The sequence below is a fragment of the Cucurbita pepo genome, chromosome LG09 (genome assembly GCF_002806865.2).
Source record: "Cucurbita pepo subsp. pepo cultivar mu-cu-16 chromosome LG09, ASM280686v2, whole genome shotgun sequence".
Lineage (NCBI taxonomy): Eukaryota > Viridiplantae > Streptophyta > Magnoliopsida > Cucurbitales > Cucurbitaceae > Cucurbita > Cucurbita pepo.
Window position 1 is genome coordinate 3723811 of NC_036646.1, and position 16844 is coordinate 3740654.

At 34.7% G+C, this 16844-nt stretch overlaps 2 protein-coding genes and 2 pseudogenes across 2 annotated transcripts; all 4 read left to right on the forward strand.

Moving 5' to 3' along the window:
• Positions 1-1444: 1444 nt before the first annotated feature.
• On the forward strand, positions 1445-3789 carry LOC111802057 (cytochrome P450 71B10-like). Its single transcript, XM_023686310.1, has 2 exons — positions 1445-2344; positions 3172-3789. The coding sequence occupies exons 1-2, from the start codon at positions 1445-1447 to the stop codon at positions 3787-3789; spliced, it is 1518 nt and encodes a 505-aa protein (XP_023542078.1).
• A 1638-nt stretch (positions 3790-5427) lies between these two features.
• LOC111802058 lies at positions 5428-7434 on the forward strand (annotated as a pseudogene).
• Positions 7435-9016: 1582 nt separating this feature from the next.
• On the forward strand, positions 9017-10780 carry LOC111802059 (annotated as a pseudogene).
• Positions 10781-11642: 862 nt separating this feature from the next.
• LOC111802060 (cytochrome P450 71B19-like) lies at positions 11643-13718 on the forward strand. The gene is made up of 3 exons (XM_023686312.1): positions 11643-11647; positions 11850-12810; positions 12967-13718. Exons 1-3 carry the CDS (start codon positions 11643-11645, stop codon positions 13594-13596), a joined length of 1596 nt encoding a protein of 531 aa, XP_023542080.1. The 3' UTR covers positions 13597-13718.
• The last annotated feature ends 3126 nt before the right edge of the window (positions 13719-16844 follow it).

Below are 16844 nucleotides of genomic sequence, written 5' to 3' on the forward strand. Positions count from 1 at the left end.
CAAAATTGAAGGCTACGATTTTTACCCAAAAACAACGGTTCAAGTGAACGTTTGGGCAATTGGACGAGACCCCACATACTAGAAAGACCTAGAAGAGTTCCTTCCAGAGAGATTTGAAGAGAGTTCAATTGATTACAAAGGACAACACTTTGAGTCCTTGTCGTTCGGGTCTGGTCGGAGGATTTGCCCCGGGATGAATTTGGGGGTGAAGACGGTGGAGCTGGCTTTGACGAATCTTTTGTACCATTTTAATTGGAGGTTACCGGAGGGGATGGAGGAGGAGGAGTTGGACATAGAAGAGACATCGGGTTTGAGTCTCACCATCTACAAAAAGTTGTCTCTCAAACTTGTACCAACTTCATACCGTCCATGAGTATAAGTTCCAAGCTGAATCTTCTTATTGTGAAGTTTTATAGTTTTTGTTTAGACATATAATGAGTGTTTTTATATGTAATATAATTCTTAAAACTTGACGTATAGAATTATAGTATTAAATCGAATAATTTTAGAATGCACCAACACAAAAAAAAAGTTATTGTGAGCTAGTTTAGCTAGCTTGTGTGACTTTCCAATTAGTTTTATAATATTTAAACATTTGAATAGCTGAATTTGAAATGAAAGCTAGAAATCAAGTATTTGCCAATTTTTTTTTTCTTTCAAAATTTCTCCCTCATATCTAAATTTTGAAAATTACTTTTTATTTATGTTTTAAAAAGAATTTAATACCTTTTTAACACTTTTACTACTAATTTTGAAAAAATAAATTAATTAAAAAAATCTAAGCTTTTGAAAAAATAATCCAATGTACAAAGTTCATAAGATTTCTCTTCCTATCACTTCACTTTGTTCAAGACATTTGATCTCATCCCATGTTGAGTTCAATGCATTGAGACAAAAATCGTTGAAGTTAGATTTTTGTCCTTTAATGTCTCGATCTCTATCTTTTTGTGAGGATTCTGCGTATGAATCACGAGTAAAAGAAGTTCTAGAGTTGAGTTGAATAGGTCCGAATACAATCCAATTAAATTATAATTTTAAATTTAATTTTATTGGTTAAGATATATATTATCTACCGGAAAGCTAAACGTTAAAATCTGTCTAACGATAATAAACACTTTAAAATATTAATTTTTGATGCACGTAATTTTTCAATTTTTTTCGGAGTTGACAACCATTTTTTTTATGTCATTCTATTTGGCACTATAAAAACAATATCAAGAAATCTTGGCCTTCTATCACCATTATATTTTCTTTTTCAATAATTTTTTAATCTATGATTTTTTTTAAGAGAACTAATAAAAATTTGAAAATATATCATTATTTCAAATATACTAGAATGAGAACTCAAACACTTCATGTTTTGTTTTTCCTTTTAAGTTAATATATATCTACTTAATCAAAAGATCATCTTTTGCTCGTGTTCTTGAACTCTTTCTAAATTCGAATGTCTCTCCTTCCTTTCCCTCCATGGCTCTCCCTCATCCTCTATCTCTCTCTACTTTTCATCCTCCTTCAACGGAAAGCAGCTGCAAATAGGAAAAAGGGTCACTTTCCCCCAAGCCCACCAAAGCTTCCAATCATAGGAAACTTGCACCAATTTGGCAAGCTCCCACACAAATCCCTATGGCGCCTCTCCAAGCTTTACGGTCCCGTTATCAGTCTCAGCCTAGGCAATATAGAAATTATCGTTATATTATCCGCAGAGACCGCTCGTGCCCTCTTGAAAACTCATGATCTTCAAAGTTGCAACAAACCACAAACCCATTCTATCAAAAAACTCACTTACAATTTCCTTGACATTGCGTTTTCACCTTACGGTGATTATTGGCGGGAGATACGCAAAATTTGTATGATTGAGCTTTTCAGTATGAAGAGAGTGTTATCTTATGAACCCATTAGAGAGCAAGAAGTTCATTTGCTTATTGAATCAATTTTACAATCAGCTTCTTGTGGAACTGCTGTTGATCTTAGTGAGAAATCCATTGCTCTCACTACTGGTGTTATTTCAAGAATTGCATTTGGGAAGCAGTTTAAAGGAGATGGATTTCACGAGCTTGTAAGTGAAGCTGAGGCCCTATTGGGAAGCTATAGTGCTTCTGAGTTTTTTCCTACTCCTTTTGTGGGGAAGATAATTGATTGGCTTAGTGGTCGAGAAGCTAGACTTGAGAGGGTTTTTAATGAGATCAATGCTCTGTTTCAAGAGGCAATTGATGAACATATTCGTCCAAAGAGATCTAAGCCAGAGCAAGATGATATCATTGATGTGCTTTTAGCTATGAGTAAAAAGCAAGCTGAATCTTACACCGTTGTCATTACCCAAGAAAGCATCAAAGCCATTCTTTTGGTAAGCAACTTCTATTCCTAAGCTTTAATCGTTTTTACCCTAAATTAATAGTTTAGTTTCAAAACTTTCAATCTCGTAACTAACTATTTTTTGAAGTAGCTAATATATCAATAAAATCGTGTGGTTAATAAGTTTTTGAGTAGATATTGAGCATTTTTTTGGCTTTGTCTCTATCCTTCCTTCTTCATTATCTCACGGACTTATAACCTTTTCTTTTGTATATTGTACATCAACAGAATATATTTTTAGCAGGATTAGACACGGGTTCAATTACACTAGTTTGGGCAATGGCAGAACTCGTAAAGAACCCAAAATTGATGAAGAAAGCTCAAGAAGAAATCAGAAACAATTTGGGGAACAGACGAAAGGTAACAGAAAAAGACATAGAACAACTTCCATATTTGAAAATGATAGTGAAAGAGACACTGAGACTACATCCACCTGCACCTCTTCTTATTCCAAGAGAAGTCATTTCCCATTTCAAAATTGAAGGCTACGATTTTTACCCAAAAACAATGGTTCAAGTGAATGTTTGGGCAATTGGACGAGACCCCACATACTGGAAAGACCCAGAAGAGTTCCTTCCAGAGAGATTTGAAGAGAGNTTCCTAAGCTTTAATCGTTTTTACCCTAAATTAATAGTTTAGTTTCAAAACTTTCAATCTCGTAACTAACTATTTTTTGAAGTAGCTAATATATCAATAAAATCGTGTGGTTAATAAGTTTTTGAGTAGATATTGAGCATTTTTTTGGCTTTGTCTCTATCCTTCCTTCTTCATTATCTCACGGACTTATAACCTTTTCTTTTGTATATTGTACATCAACAGAATATATTTTTAGCAGGATTAGACACGGGTTCAATTACACTAGTTTGGGCAATGGCAGAACTCGTAAAGAACCCAAAATTGATGAAGAAAGCTCAAGAAGAAATCAGAAACAATTTGGGGAACAGACGAAAGGTAACAGAAAAAGACATAGAACAACTTCCATATTTGAAAATGATAGTGAAAGAGACACTGAGACTACATCCACCTGCACCTCTTCTTATTCCAAGAGAAGTCATTTCCCATTTCAAAATTGAAGGCTACGATTTTTACCCAAAAACAATGGTTCAAGTGAATGTTTGGGCAATTGGACGAGACCCCACATACTGGAAAGACCCAGAAGAGTTCCTTCCAGAGAGATTTGAAGAGAGCTCAATTGATTATAAAGGACAACATTTTAAGTTCTTACCGTTTGGGGCTGGTCGGAGGATTTGCCCAGGGATAAATTTAGGGGTGAAGACGGTGGAGCTCGCTTTGGCGAATCTTTTGTACCATTTTAATTGGAAGTTGCCAGAGGGGATGAAGGAGGAGGACTTAGACATGGAAGAGACTTCGGGTTTGAGTCTCACCATCTACAAAAAGTTGCCTCTCAAAGTTGTACCAATTTCGTATCGTCCATGAGTTAAGTTCCATGTCGAATCCTATGATTGTGAAGTTTTATGGCTTTCTGTCTAAACAAATAATGAGTTTTTTTAAATGTAATATAATGCTTAAAATCAAATAATGATAAGCATAAACTCGACTTGTTCAAATTTTGGTATTATAGGATAGATGTTTTGTGACTTCACATATTAAATTATTGACCACTAATATTCAATATTAATATGTTTTTTTTTAAACAAAAGAAAACGCTAAAATTTCTTTTCAATAATTTTATTATTTATTATTATTATTTTTTAATCTCTCACCTTTCAAATATGTGAGATTTTTTTTTTTTTAATAAAAATGTTAAATTTTATAATGTTTTAATTTTGTGCAGATAAAATTGAGTGATTATATTGCGATAATTAAGTGAACGAGAACATAAATTTTGTAGACGATATGTTGAGATATATTATTTATATAATATATCTTAGATATTATATTTTAATATTTTTTATTTATGATTTGATTTACCGTATATTTTATTTTATTCTCAGTATTCAATTATTTTATATTTTTTTCATTTGTACTGGCTTGTATCATATTTAAAAGATATCAATTTCAATGATAATACAGGCATTTCCAAATCTATTTTCTATCTCATTCTTAACACGATATTTTAACATTCTTACATTAAATTATTAAAACTTGACTATATAATTATTGCATTGCATCCAATAACATATAGAAAGTTATTGCGTGCTAGCTTATCTAGTTAGCTGACTTTTCAATTCTTCTTGTGATACTCTTCAAATCTTCTAAGTCTAACACTACATTTTCAATTGCTAAAGAGCCGAGTTTAAAACTAACACAAAATCATAAGTATTATTTTCGATGTATTGAAAAAATAAATAAATTTAAAGATGAAAGTGACAGATCGGCCTAGGAGAATTTATTTTCATTCACATATTTAAGTATTTGGGTAGTATTTGGGTAGCTGAATTTGAAATGAATTCAAGTTAGAAATGGATCCTAAAACAAAGATAAAGGATAAATTCCAATCAAATAATTGCAATTAACTTTACTCAATTTTTTAAAATTTTTTCTCCCTAAAAAGTTGTGATTGATATCTAAATTTTGAAAATTAGGTTTTGTTTCTTTAAAAAAAGAATTTAATAGATTATTTTTTACCTTTTCATTCTAAAGGTAAATAAATTGAAAAATCTAAGCTTTTGAACAAAGATTGATATTTAATTTATTGGAGGTCAGAAAAGGGACCGCAAAGTCACATCTAGTGCATCGAGACGAGACAAAGATCTTTGAAGTTAATTAGCGTCTTTTATTGTTCTATTGCTGCTTATATTATTGTCTCAATTTCTATCTTTAATTGAAATTCTAAGACGAGGTTGGATAAGACGAGACCCAATCAAATTAGATTCTAATCATAACTTCTAAACCAGATATCATTCGTAAAAATATAGATTATCTACTAGAAGACTAATATTCAAATCTATAATTTCACTTTTTGTTTTCTACTATAAGAGGATGACAACTTATTGCTTTCATGGAGTGGACCTCCATTTTTTAGTATCGTTTGTTGGTACTATAAGAATAATATCAAGAAACGTTGTATTTTTGTGGACCATCATATTTTATTTTTAAATAATTTTTTAGTCTATGGTTCTTAATGGCAACCAATATAAATTTAAAAATAATTCATTATTTTCTTCAAATAACCTAGGACATTTTGTTTTATGTCTATTTCATCAACTTGGCAAGCTCCCACACAAATTCTTAGAGCGCCTCTCTCAGCTTTACGGTCCCATTATGAGCCTCAACCTAGGTCGTATAGAAACCATCACCATATCATCTGCCGAGACTGCTCGTGCCCTCTTGAAAACTCACGATTTTCAAAGTTGCAACAGACCACAAATGCATGCTATCAAAAAACTCACTTACAATTTTCTTGACATTGCATTTACACCTTACAACAATTACTAGAGAGAGATACACAAAATTTGTATACTTGAGCTTTTCAGTATAAAAAGGGTGTTATCTTACGAACCTAATAGAGAACAAGAAGTTGGTTTACTTATTGAATCAATTTCACAATCAGCTTCTTGTGGAGCCGTTGTTGATCTTATTGGGAAGTCCATTGCTTTCACTACTGGTGTTATTTTTAAAATTGCATTTGGGAAGCCGTTTAAAGGGGATGGATTTCATGAGCTTGTGAGTGAAGCTGAGGCCCTATTGGGAAGCTATAGTGCTTTTGAGTTTTTTCCAATTCCTTTTGTGGGGAAGGTAATTGATTGGTTTAGTGGCCGAGAAGCTAGATTTGAGAGGGTTTTTAATGAGATGAATGTTCTGTTTCAAGATGTAATCGATGAGCATCTTCATCCTACGAGGCCTAAGCCAAAGCAAGATGATATCATTGATGTCCTTTTGGCTATTAGTAAAAAGCAAGTTAAATCTTGCACGGTTGTCATTACCCAGTAAAACATCAAAGCTATTCCTTTGGTAAACAACTTCTATCTCTCTTATTTAATGGTTTTTACACTAAATTTTTAATTTAGTTTCTAAACTTTCAATCTCGTTGTTAACTAGTTTTTTTTTTTAGCAATATTGAGCCTTTTTGCTATGTCTCTATCCTTCGCATTCTCCGTTTTCTCACAGCCTTCTAACATTTTTTTTTTGTATGATGTGCATCAACACAACATAAGGATATTTAGCACTTAATTATAGTTTATCATATATATCATATTTGATATTGTATTATAGGCAAATATCTAGATATTTGACTTCTATTACAACTTATCGGTCTTTAATTTATTGTTATTTCCATTTATTACTCATTACATATCCATTACATATCCTTGTAATTTATTTGATTATAAATAGATAATTTTCACACCATTTAGGTGTGGTGGCTTAAGCAATCATTCTTAGTTCATGCTTTAGATAATTTTCACACCATTTAGGTGTGGTGGCTTAAGCAATCATTCTTAGTTCATGCTTCTCAACTATCTTACCCCTTCTAACATTTTTTTATTGTATGACGTGCATCAACATAACCTATTTTTAGTAGGAATAGAGACAAGTTCAATTACTTTAGTATGGGCAATGGTAGAACTGACTAAGAACCCAACATTGATGAAGAAAGCTGAAGAAGAAATCATAAATCATGTGGGAAACAGAGGAAAGGTAACAGAGAGAGACATAGAAGAGCTTCCATATCTGAAAATGATAGTGAAAGAGACACCAAGACTACATCCACCGGCACATTTTCTTGTTCCAAGAGAAACCATTTCCAATTTCAAAATTGAAGGCTACGATTTTTACCTAAAAACGACAATTCAAGTAAACGTTTGGGCAATTGGGCGAGACCCCACATGTTGAAAAGACCCAGAAGAGTTTCTTCCTGAGAGATTTATAGAGAGCTCCATTGATTACAAAGGACTACATTTTGAGTTCTTGCCATTTGGGGGTGGTCGGAGCATATGCCCGAGGTTGAATATGGGGGTGAAAACTGTGGATTTGGCTTTAGCAAATCTTTTGTACCATTTTGATTGGAAGTTGCCGAAGGGGATGAAGGAGGACTTGGATATGGAAGAGAAATCGGGTTTGAGTCTCACCGTCCACAAAAAGTTGCCTCTCGAACTTGTACCGATGTTATACCATCCATGAGTATTAAGTTTGAAGTGGAGTCCTCTAATTGTAAAGTATAAGACTTGTGATGACACGTGGCCAGTGGCCCTTGCATGTGTCATTTATGCTTATATACTATGATGATGATCATGTGAGCTAGTATGATGTGATGTTATATTATGATATGATGACATGATGACGATGATATATGATGATGATATGACTCAATATGATAATATTTCATATTAAGATGATGTGTATGTACGAGGTGACATGCTGCATTATGATGAAGAGTTTTCTGAGACACAACCCTAAATGAGAGTAATGATGATAAATGTATGAAGGCTAATGAATGCATGTTACCTAGAATATATGTGAATGATGTATAGGGCTGTGTCATAAGAATAACTTAAGATGAAAACTAGAGGGACCTCATGCATGTTGTGTGTTTATATACATCCAATTACTTCCCCAATTATGATAATGAGTATAGACAAGTACACTATGATGATGATCATCATCATGCCTTCATGATATTCAAGAGTTTGCTGACCTCCGGACGTCTGATTATAAACTAGCCTCACTATGATGAGCCTAAAGGTGCAAACCACCTGGTAGACTAATGCTCGCACATATGGGTCGTGTGTAGGGAAGTACTACACATCCAATTTTGTTCGGACTAGAGATCACCTCTCTAATGGTTTTAACCATATGTTCCTAATCATGAGTTGCATGTGTTTGCATTCTCTAACCCAAATAGTAGGGCCATTTACGGAGTACTTTTAAAAATACTCAAGTCGTGGGCTATTTCTATTTTCTAGGTAAATACAAGGCACCTCTATACGCTGATGACGACATTGCAAGTAGAGACTATACATAGTAGTATTTCAAGAAAAAACTCAAAATATTAAAAACAAAAGTATGTATTAGTCTATATATAGAAATTGGAATCAAATAATTGTAATTAATTTTACCCCAATTTTTTAAAATTTTTTCTCCCTAAAAAGTTGTGATTTTTGAAAATTAGGTTTTGTTTATTTTTAAAAAGAATTTAATAGATTATTTTTACTTTTTTTTACCTCTCATTTTCAAAAGTAAATAAATTAAAAAATTGATATTTGAATTTAATAGAGAAGAAGGATGGGAAGGTATGGGCCACTTTCCACATTGAGACAATTTTTTAAAGTTGATTTTAGTTTTTTAGTGTTATTTTCTATTCCACTTTACATCATTCAAAATCATTCAAAATCTAATCTTAATTTCATGGGTTAAAATATAGATTATCTACTAGAAGACTAATATTCAAATCTATCATGCTAATAATAAGTATTTCAATTTTTGTTTTCTACCACAAAAAAATGTCAGCTTATTGTTTTGGTGGAGTGGACAACCATTTTTTAATAACATTTTTTTGGTGCTACCAGAATAATATCAATGGACCATCATATTTTTTTAAAAAACAATTTTTTAATCTACAGAAAGATAACCACTAAAAATTTGAAAATATTTAATTATTTTTGTTCAAATAATATATGATGTTTTGTTTTATGTCTATTTAATCGAAAGAAAAATCACTTTCTTAATTTTTTTCCTCTTGTTCTTGAACTCTTTCTAAATTTCAATCTCCTTCCTTCGTTTTCCTCCATGGCTTCCCCTCATCCTCTTCCTCTCTTCACTTTTCATTATCCTAAAATGGAAAGGAGCTGCAAATAGAAGAAAGTGTAATTTTCCCCTAAGCCCACCCAAGCTTCACGTCATTGGAAACTTGCATCAACTTGGAAAGTTCCCATACAAATCCCAATGGCGCCTCTCTCATTTTTACGGTTCCACTATGAGACTCAACCTAGGTCGTATAGAAACCATCATCATTTCATCTGTCGAGATTGCTCGTGCCTTCTTGAAAACTCACGATTTTCAAAGCTGCAACAAACCACAAACACATGCTATAAAAAAATTCTCTTACAATTTCCTTGACATTGGGTTTTCACCGTATAGTGATTACTGAACCTCAAACCGTAACCTTATACTCTCTGACGAGAGATACACAAAATTTGTATGCTTGAGTTTTTCAATATGAAGAGGGTGTTATCTTACGAACCCATTAGAGAGCAAGAAGTTGGTTTACTTATTGAATCAATTACACAATCAGCTTCTTGTGGAGCTGTTGTTGATCTTAGTGAGAAGTCTATTACTCTCACTACCGGTGTTATTTTTAGAATTGCATTTGGGAAGCAATTTAACGGGGATGGATTTCATGAGCTTGTAAGTGAAGCTCAGACCGGGTTGGGAAGCTATAGTGCTTCTGAGTTTTTTCCTATTCCCTTTGTGGGGAAGATAATTGATTGGTTTAGTGATCGAGAAGCTAGACTTGAGAGGGTTTTTATTGAGATCAATGCTTTGTTGCAAGAGGCAATTGATGAACATCTTGGTCCAGAGAAATCTAAGCCAAAGTTAGATGATATCATTGAGGTGCTTTTAGCCATGAGTAAAAAGCAAAGCTAAAACTTCCACCATTGTCATTACCCAAGAAAGAATCAAAGCCATTTTTTAGGTAAGCAACTTCTATTCCTAAGCTTTAATGGTTTTTACGCTAAATTAATAGTTTAGTTTCAAAACATTCAATCTCGTAGCTAACGATTTTTGAAGTAGCTAATATATCAATAAAATTTTGTGATTAATAAGTTTTTGAGTCGTATTGAGCCTTTTTTTTTTTTGGCTTCACGTCTTCTCCATTATCTCACCGACTTGTACAATGTATATCAACAGAATATATTTTTGGCAGGATTAGATACAAGTTCAATTACATTAGTTTGGGCAATGACTGAACTCGTAAAGAACTGAAAATTGATGAAGAAAGCTCAAGAAGAAATAAGAAACAATGTGAAAGGTAACCGAGAAAGACGTAAAACAACTTCCATATTTGAAAATGATAGTAAAAAAGACATTGAGACTACATCCACCACCACCTCTTCTTATTCCAAGAGAAATCATTTCCCACTTCAAAATAGAAGGCTACGATTTTACCCGAAAGCAATGGTTCAAGTGAACGTCTGGACAATTGGACGAGACCCCACATACTGGAAAGACCTAGAAGAGTTCTTTCCAGAGAGATTTGAAGAGAGCTCAATGGATTACAAAGGACAACACTTTGAGTTCTTGCCGTTCGGGGCTAGTCAGAGGATTTACCCAAGATTGAATTTGGGGGTGAAGACTGTAGAGTTGGCTTTGGCGAATATTTTGTACCATTTTAATTGGAGGTTGCGGGAGGGGATGAAGGAGGAGGACTTAGGACATGGAAGAGACGTCGGGTTTGAGTCTCACCATCTACAAAAAGTTGCCACTCAAACTTGTACCAATTTCATGCCACTCAAACTTGACCATATAATTGTAATATTGCATCAAATAGTTTTATACTACACTAACATAAACAAAATTATTTTGTGTTAGCTTAGCTAGGAGATATTTCAATTTGTTTTTTTGGTACTCTTTAAATCTTAAAGTCTAACACTACATTTTCAATTGCTTAAAAGCTCGTTTGAGTTTAAAACAAACATAAAATCATAAATAAATATCAAATTCAAGTATTATTCTTGATATATTGAAAAAAAAAAAAAAAAAAACAACAAATTTAAAGATGAAAATGGTAAATGGGTCATGGAAAATTTATTTTCATTCCTACTATTCAATTCAGATTTAAGAATTTGTGTAGTTGAATTTGAAATGAATTCAATTTAGAAATGGATCCCAAAAACAAGATAACCATCCATTCCAATCACATAATTGCAATCTACTTTACCCCAATTTTTTAAATTTTTTTTCCCTAAAAAGTTGTGTTTGATAATCTTTTAAAAAGAATTTAATAGATTTTTTTATTATTAATTTCAAAAGTAAATAAATTAAAAAATCTAAGCTTTTTTTAAGTATCCCACTCAATTTATAAGAGTTTTTCTTCGCCATATTTGATCATATTAGATATCACTAAAGAAACAACTAAGGTGTCTGCCACTTTCCACATCTAATGCATCGAGATAAAAATCCTTGAAGTTGATTTTCGTCCTTCATTATTATGTTCTATTACATGTTCTATTACAGTATGTATCATTAGAAATCTAATCATAACTTCTAGACTTGATTCCGTTAGTTAAAATATAAATTATCTATTAGAAGATTAATATTCAAATTTATCACACTTATCAGCATTTCAATTTTTGTTTTCCATGGTGAGATGATGACAGCTTATTGCTTTCATGGAGTGGACCCCAATTTTTTAGTATCATTTATTTGGAACTATATAATAATATCAAGAAAGTTGTATTTCTATGGCATCATATTTTCTTTTTAAATAATTTTTTAATCTATCATTTTTTAAAGATACCATGAAAAATTTGAAAATATTTCATTATTTTTCTTCAAATAGTATTATGATGTTTTGTTTTGGTCTATTTAATCGAAAGAAGAATCACCATTTTTATTCCTACTCTTTTTCCTCTCGTTCTTGAACTCTTTCTAAATTCAATGTCGTTCCTTCATTTCCCTCAGTGGCTTCATCTCATCATCTTCCTCTCTTCACTTTTCATCATCCTAAAATGGAAAGCAGCTGCAAATAGAAGAAAGCGTAATTTTCCCCCAAGTCCACCGAAGCTTCCAATCATTGGAAACTTGCATCAACTTGGGAAGCTCCCACACAAATCCCTATGGTGCCTCTCTCAGCTTTACGGTCCAATTATGAGCCTCAGTCTAGGCCGTATAGAAACCATCATCATTTCATCTGCCGAGACTGCTCGTACCCTTTTGAAAATCCACGATCTTCAAAGCTGCAACAGACCACAAACACATGCTATCAAAAAATTCTCTTACAATTTTCTTGACATTGCGTTTTCACCTTACAGCGATTACTGGCGAGAGATACGCAAAGTTTGTATGCTTGAGTTTTTCAATATGAAGAGAGTGTTATCTTACGAACCCATTAGAGAGCAAGAAGTTGGTTTACTTATTGAATCAATTTCACAATCAGCTTCTTGTGGAGCTGTTGTTGATCTTAGTGAGAAGTCCATTGCTCTCACTGCTGGTGTTATATTTAGAATTGCATTTGGAAAGCGGTTTGAAGGGGATGGATTTCATGAGCTTATAAGTGAAATTGAGGCCCTCTTGGGAAGCTATAGTGCTTCTGAGTTTTTTCCCATTCCTTTTGTGGGAGAGGTATTTGATTGGTTTAGTGGTCGAAAAACTAGACTTGGAAGGGTTTTTAACGAGATGAATGCTCTGTTTCAAGAGGTGATTGATGAACATCTTTGTCCCGAGAGGCCTAAGCCAGAGCAAGATGATATCATAGATGTGCTTTTGGCTATTAGTAAAAAGCAAGTTGAACCTTGCACCGTTGTCATTACCCATGAAAACATCAAAGCCATTCTTTTTGTAAGCAACTTCTATTCTTAAAATTTTAGTTTAATTTCTAAACTTTCAATCTCGTGGTTAACTAAGATTTTGTGCAGGTATTGACCCTTTTTTGCTTTATCTCAATCCTTCCCGCCTTCTTCTAACATTTTTCTATTGTATGATGTGCATCAACAGGACATATTTGTGGCAGGATTAGACACTGGTTCAATTACAATAGTCTGGGCAATGGCAGAACTCGCAAAAAACTCAAAATTGATGAAGAAAGCTCAAGAAGAAATCAGAAACTATGTGGGAAACAAACGAAAGGTAACAGAGAGAGACATAGAAGAGCTTTCATATTTGAAAATGATAGTGAAAGAGACACTAAGACTACATCCACCAGCACCTCTTCTTCTTCCAAGAGAAACCATTTCTCATTTCAAAATTGAAGAATATGATTTTTACCCGAAAACGATGGTTCAAGTGAACGTTTGGGCAATTGGACGAGATCCCACATGCTGGACTGACCCAGAAGAGTTCATTCCAGAGAGATTTGCTGAGAGCTCGATTGATTACAAAGGACAATATTTTGAGTTCTTGCCGTTCGGGACTGGTCGAAGAATTTGCCCAGGGTTGAATATAGGAGTGAAAACGGTGGAATTGACTTTAGCAAATCTTTTGTACCATTTTGATTGGAAGCTGCCAAATGGGATGAAAGAGGAAGACTTGGACATGGAAGAGAATTCAGGTTTGAGTCTCACCATCTACAAAAAGTTGCCTCTTAAGCTTGTACCAATTTTATACCATCCATTACTTATGGCTTAGAGTAAATGGGTATTTTTATATGTACTATATGTAATGCTTGAACCCTTTGTTACCAACAAAATAGAGGATGTGAAAAGCATACGTGTAACACTAATATTTGAATATTGATATTGTGAATGTTTGCTAAATCCACCACACCTTGAGAGTTCTCTTATTTATAATCATTTACAGAATACAAAAATATGGTAAATTACAAATAATATGGAAATAGCGATAAAAGGAAAGAATAATAAATGAATACAATATATTTGCCTTTAATAAAAGGGCAAATATGGTAACCCGTAATGTAAGCCTTATAATGAACGGTCAACTATCCTTAACACCCCCCCGCAAGCTGAGCGTCGGATTTGAACGAACGTGAAGCTTGGATCTGAAAATTCAAAGAGAGGTTGAGAAATACTCTTTGTGAAGATGTCAGCAACTTGGAGATGAGAGGGTACATATTGTGTGTGAAGTTTGCCAGCGATAACAAGTTCTCGAAGAAAATGATAATCTAGTTCAACATGTTTGGCCCGCTTGTGAGAAACGGGATTAGAGCTCAAAAAAATAGCACTTTTGTTGTCACATAAGAGTAAGGGCTGCTGTGAAATAGGGACCTTGAGGTCATGCAAAAGATGCGTAACCCAAAGAAGTTCAGCAGCGGTTGTGGCAAGAGCACGATACTCAGATTCACAGCTGGAGCGTGAGACAGTAGGTTGCTTTTTGGCACTCCAAGAAACCAGATTGTTACCAAGATAAATAGAATAGCCGGATGTAGAACGACGAGTATCGGGACAACCAGCCCAGTCAGCATCCGAATAAGCGACTAGCGTACTAGGAACAGTGGATGGACGAAAGGTAAGACCAAAGTGGAGTGTTCCTTTGACATAGCGAAGAATACGTTTGACAGCAAGAAAGTGATCTGCAGTAGGGGCATGCAAGAATTGACTGACAGAATTGACAGCATAGGCAATATCTGGACGCGTAATAGTCAAGTACTGAAGGGCGCCAACAAGAGATCTGTAGAGAGTAGGATCAGAGAAAGGAGAACCATCAGCAGTCAGGTGTTGAGAAACAACCATGGGAGTGTGAACTGGTTTGCTATCGAGCAACTGAGCACGAGTAAGAATATCTCGAGCATATTTTAACTGACTAATAAAGAGACCATCAGGAGTGGGTGAAGCTTCAAGACCAAGAAAGTAACTGAGAGAACCCAAATCTTTGGTAGCAAACTCAGAATGAAGCTTGCGAGTAAAGCTGTCAATAAGAGATGAGTTGTTGCCGGTAACAATAATGTCATCAACATAAAGAAGCAAATAGATAATGTTAGATTGCTGATGAAAGACAAAAAGGGACGTGTCAGCGCGACTGCAAGAAAACCCAAGTGTGAGAAGAAATGAGCTAAAACGCTGAAACCAAGCACGAGGAGCTTGCTTTAAACCATAGAGGGCTTTCTTTAATAGACAAACATGAGTGGGAAATCGATGATCAATATACCCAGGAGGTTGTTCCATATGAACACGTTCAATAAGAGTTCCATTGAGAAAAGCATTCTTGACATCAAGTTGTCGAAGAGGCCATTTATTTGTGACTGCAATAGAAAGCACAACACGGACAGTGGTAGCTTTGACAACCGGACTGAAAGTGTCAGTGTAGTCAAGACCAGGAACCTGAGTATAACCTTTGGCAACAAGACGAGCCTTGAAACGCTCGACAGATCCATCAGGCAAATATTTAATACGAAACACCCATTTAGAGCCCACGATGTTGGTGTTGGCAGGGCGAGGAACCAAAGTCCAAGTATCATTTTGTTGTAACGCTCGAATTTCTTCATCCATGGCAGCCACCCAAGCAGGATTCTTAGCCGCAGATTTGAATCCTTTTGGCTCAGTGGATGCAAGAAGAGCAGAAAGAAGTCCAGATGAGCCCAAAATACCAAGATTTGCTGGATGACGAGTCTTGAATATACCAGCTTTGGCTCGTGTGATCATAGGATGAGTGCCCAAAGAAGAGAAATCAACAGGAGGTTCAATAGAGGTCGAATTAGAAGTCGATGGTGGCAAAGTGGAATCTGCAAGAGAAGTATCAACCTGCACAGACTCATCTACAAGATCAGAACAAATATCACACGGGAATGAACTGGATCGAGGAATGTGCGGTGATGAAGTGGTAGGGGGGGATGAATCAATATGATGAAGATGTGGTTCCAAGAAATTTGAAATAGGGATAGAGGAAAGAGGTTGGGCCTGGGAGCTAGGGATAGCAAGAAAGTGAGTTTCATCAAATTGAGCATGACAGGTGATATATAGCTTAGTGGTGGCGGGATCAAGACAGCGGAACTCTTTATGAGCAGAACTATAACCCAAAAAAATACAAGGAATGCTGCGGGGAGAAAGCTTGTTAGGCATATAATCACGCAAATAAGGATAAACACGACCACCAAAGGGATGAAAATTGTCATAATGTGGAGTGTAGCCATAAAGGAGTTCAAAGGGTGACTTACCTCCAAGAAGTGGAGTAGGCAACAAGTTGATAATGTAAGCTGCAGTGCTGAAGGCGTCAACCCAAAAATGAGGAGAAAGATGAGAGTGAAAGAGAAGGGCCAAGCCAGTCTCAGTCACATGACAATGTTTTCTCTCAGCACGATCATTTTGAGCAGGTGTATATGGACAAGAGAGTTGATGGTGGATGCCAGAATTACGTAAATGAGTTTTGAAACAAGTACTAGTAAATTCGGTACCACCATCGCTTTGAAATACCTTGATACGAGAAGAATATTGATTTTCCACAAATTTTTGAAATTGAAGAAAAATATCAAAAAAATCAGATTTAAATTTTAAAGGGTAAAACCAAGTGAATCGAGAATAATCATCAATAAAAATAACATAATAAAGGAAACCCGAATTTGATTTGACGGGAGAAGGACCCCAAAGATCACAATGAATAAGATCTAACACATGAGACGACCTACGTTCATTGCGGGAATAAGGCAATCGATGACTTTTCGCAAGCTGACAAGTATTACATAATGATGGAGAAGGCAATAAAGACGTAAGAGAAAGATGACCTTTTCTATTTAAAAAAGAAATAACAGAATGATTCACATGACCTAGACGAGCATGCCATAAATCATATGAAGCACGTAAAGATTTGTTTCTAAGGGCTGAAATAAAAGCAGAGTTGCCGCGCTCCAGCACATATAGCCCTCCATCTCTTTTACCGGTTGCCACCACCCTTCCTGTTTGACGATTCTGGATAGTAATAAGATT